The sequence below is a fragment of the Triticum dicoccoides genome, chromosome 6B (assembly GCF_002162155.2).
Source record: "Triticum dicoccoides isolate Atlit2015 ecotype Zavitan chromosome 6B, WEW_v2.0, whole genome shotgun sequence".
NCBI lineage: Eukaryota > Viridiplantae > Streptophyta > Magnoliopsida > Poales > Poaceae > Triticum > Triticum dicoccoides.
In genome coordinates this window covers 518130390-518133478 of record NC_041391.1, presented here as the reverse complement: position 1 = coordinate 518133478, position 3089 = coordinate 518130390, and the positions used below count along the sequence as shown (strand labels likewise).

General features: G+C 46.6%; 1 protein-coding gene across 1 annotated transcript in view; it reads right to left on the bottom strand.

Moving 5' to 3' along the window:
* Window positions 1-454: 454 nt before the first annotated feature.
* LOC119325660 overlaps window positions 455-3089 on the bottom strand; it is a 13281-nt gene continuing 10646 nt past the window's right edge. The window contains exons 4-7 of the mRNA XM_037599377.1: window positions 2105-2239; window positions 1358-1440; window positions 1104-1209; window positions 455-1001 (exon numbers count right to left, since the gene is read on the bottom strand). Coding sequence (XP_037455274.1) covers window positions 894-1001; window positions 1104-1209; window positions 1358-1440; window positions 2105-2239 — 432 coding nt within the window. The 3' untranslated portion in view covers window positions 455-893. The remainder of the gene's footprint in view (window positions 1002-1103; window positions 1210-1357; window positions 1441-2104; window positions 2240-3089) is intronic.

Sequence of the window (3089 nt, the reverse complement as noted above, 5' to 3'; positions counted from 1 at the left end):
CATGAGGCCTTTGCGAGCGTCCGGACAGCCCCCACGCCTGCTTCTATTAGTGCCATGGGAATACAGACCAGGCAGAGACACACATGATTGCATCTGTCCCCTAAAGGCTCAAATAGAACAGCAGCCAGCCGTGGCTTGCCGAGAAACAACAGTAGCCTGCGTGGCCCATGTCGGGGCCCAAACAGATCCGGGGAGAAGGGCAAAGTGAGTGCGAAAAGAGAAGGGCCGTGCTGCATATGCATGTCCACCGTCCAGCTTTTGATAGGACGACACCGCAAGCAGTGTAGACATGCCATCCATTGCTTTGTGCCTCCTTTGTCATGCGCCAACTCGTTTCGACTTCGAAGCAGCTTAGCTCTTGGGGATGGGGGTGGGGGGCTTGGCCATGTCTACTGTAAACCGCTTGTTTAACTTCAAACCCTGTAGGGTGCAGAAAAATCAGTAGAGATTATGTACTACGCAAAACTCAGAAACTTCGCAGCAGTTGCATCCGAAAATCCACCTCCTTCCCATAATATAAGACGTTTTCGGAAACTAGTCTTACATTGTGGGGCGGAGGGAGTACAGTACAGCAGTGCGGTTGCTAATGGAAGTCGTAACAAGCTAGCCCGTTCTAGGGATCCATAAAGTCTAGATTAGCCTACAGAAAAAGTACACATGGATGCTCAACAGTTTCAGCATACTCATGAGCGTCAAACAATACGGCCGGCGTGATAGCACAATGCTGAATAAAGTCTCCACACACGTCTGCAATGTGCTCCTTTGCATGATGATGGGCTGCGCCCCCAAACATAAAACCTAGCCGCTCCCATCCTTTGTATCTTCTTGTATCTTCTTCCTTCTGAACCTTAGCACTTCCTTGATTGATGGGAATAATAGAGAAAACCGGGTGGCTAGGCAGTTTCTGCATTCGAAGGCTCGGCTTCAACCTTCCACTTCTCAAATTCTGCAACACTCAACAGAAATGAGCTTGCGTTTCGATGCCCCCCACCTCCGAATTCCTGGAAACAGAATCAAACACGATACTTAACAGCAGTCTTGACGCACACCCATTCGCAAGCTAAGGTAGTTCAACAATGGAGATCCATCAGCAGAAAAGGTACCTGGGAGATAGAAGTCGTGTCTTCTTGTTCCAAACTTCTCAGGCTGATTTTTAGCATCTCGTCGTTATTCAACTCGGGGACTTTATATACTACAGCGCCAATAGCTCTGAAAAAATAGAGCGCAACTGGCATTATAAACTGAGACAACATGGTGCAGTGAAGTCGAAATTATATCTTAGATAATGAATAAGAAATAATGCAGAAGAAAGAGAGACCATGGGTTCAATAGACAAATTGGGGAATGTGAAACTTGCCTCAGATTCAAATTCCGACTCTTGTTAGCGAGCTGATTTCCGAGTTCGCTTCTCAGCATTGAAATAGCATCAGCATTGACAGCCTAAGGGGCAACAGAACCAAGAACCAGTATTGTTGATGATAATGAAAAAACAAAGACAGTAAAAAGCTTATCGTAAGTTAAGAGGACCAGACATTAGAAAGTGTGTGGATAAGCAAAATAGCCACTGAAGGATTCCTGTTTAAATTTATGGCTTGATACCAAAAAAAAATCTTGAAGGGCCAGAATCTGAAGGGGTTATCTGCAGAACCCTTCCTACCAAATGCACTTTCACATCACAAAGCTTTCGCAGATTGATTAGTACCATTTCACAAGGGTAAGATGTGCTCAACAGTACGATCATAAGCCAAATAGACATCTCTAACAATACAGGAAACATATCACTTGGACGAAACACACTGCCCATCAGCCATCATAAAGGAGAATGTTGATATTCTACTATAAATCAAACTAACCACATCAATCAGGTAGAAATAGATTTTACCCGAGATAAATAATTATTAACAGATAGTGGAAGTTAATGTTATGAAAGTTGTGATTATGCAACAATAATTGCAGCGCGTCTTTATGTAGTACCACACTTTCAATCTTTCACATGCATCACCATGGGATGTTGACATAACATGGAGGAAACTTGTCGCACATAGAATAAAAGTTCACAGAGAATAATCAAGAAACAAACAGAGGATAGGGATGTTTATTTTACCAGACAATTCCCAAACTGGCCACATCCTAGAGCAATTTCAAAGGACTTCTCCAAACAATCATCAATTAATGTTTGCTTCTGCGATAATGTTACTTGTCCCCGAGAAATTACTTGCTCCGTATCCAACTCCAGCAACTGCAATCAGACCAGCACAATTTTACAGGATGGTAATGGTAATAAGATCTAGAAGTGCAAAAGGAATATCAGTATCTAAGGTATGTCAGCTGATGTCAGTGCATCTACAATACAGGATGTAATCATCAAGCACTAGAAGTTAAATTATCAGTCAAGATTCAACTGATCCGGTTCGGCCCGTTGGACCGGTGGACCGCACCTTGCTTTGTTACAGGGGCAAACCCCTTCGAACCTAGGGTCAAACGGCACCTAGCTCACCAGAATACTTCCGCCGCATGACGGGTGGAGCATGGAGCAAAGGCACGCCGCTGGCCACCAGAATAAACTCGTCGGAGAGCGCCGCTCACCCCTGCCAACTGCCGTCTGCTCCACCATCTGCCTCTCCTTTTCCTGGTCGGTCTCCAAGCTCCCCACAGCCAGAGCAGGTTAGCCGTCAGTCACCGGAACTCCGTGACGCGTGGGGGTGCTCGCAGCTGGGGAGTGCCTCCTCGGAGTAGATTAGGTAGTCCCCATCTACAGCATCAATTCACCCTCCTACCAGTTTCTTTGTCATCTTCTTCTCCTGGTGTATAGAACCAGCCAACAAGTTGAACTGCAGCCATAGCCAAGCAAACAACAGCAGCGTGTACTAGCTAGGGGCAGACCTACGAACCTAAAGGTGCCCCGTTACCCTGGGAAACAAGGTGCGGGCCGAACCTTTAACCTAAATTCCCTCTAGACCACATACAAAGACATGCCAAGCTCGATCAACTGAGGATGGCTCCGCTCGCTCCCCTCCCTCCCCGCTCCTCCTAGCCCTCCCACCCACCAGCCCCGCCACCGGCGAATCCCTGCCATCAGCCCACCCAGC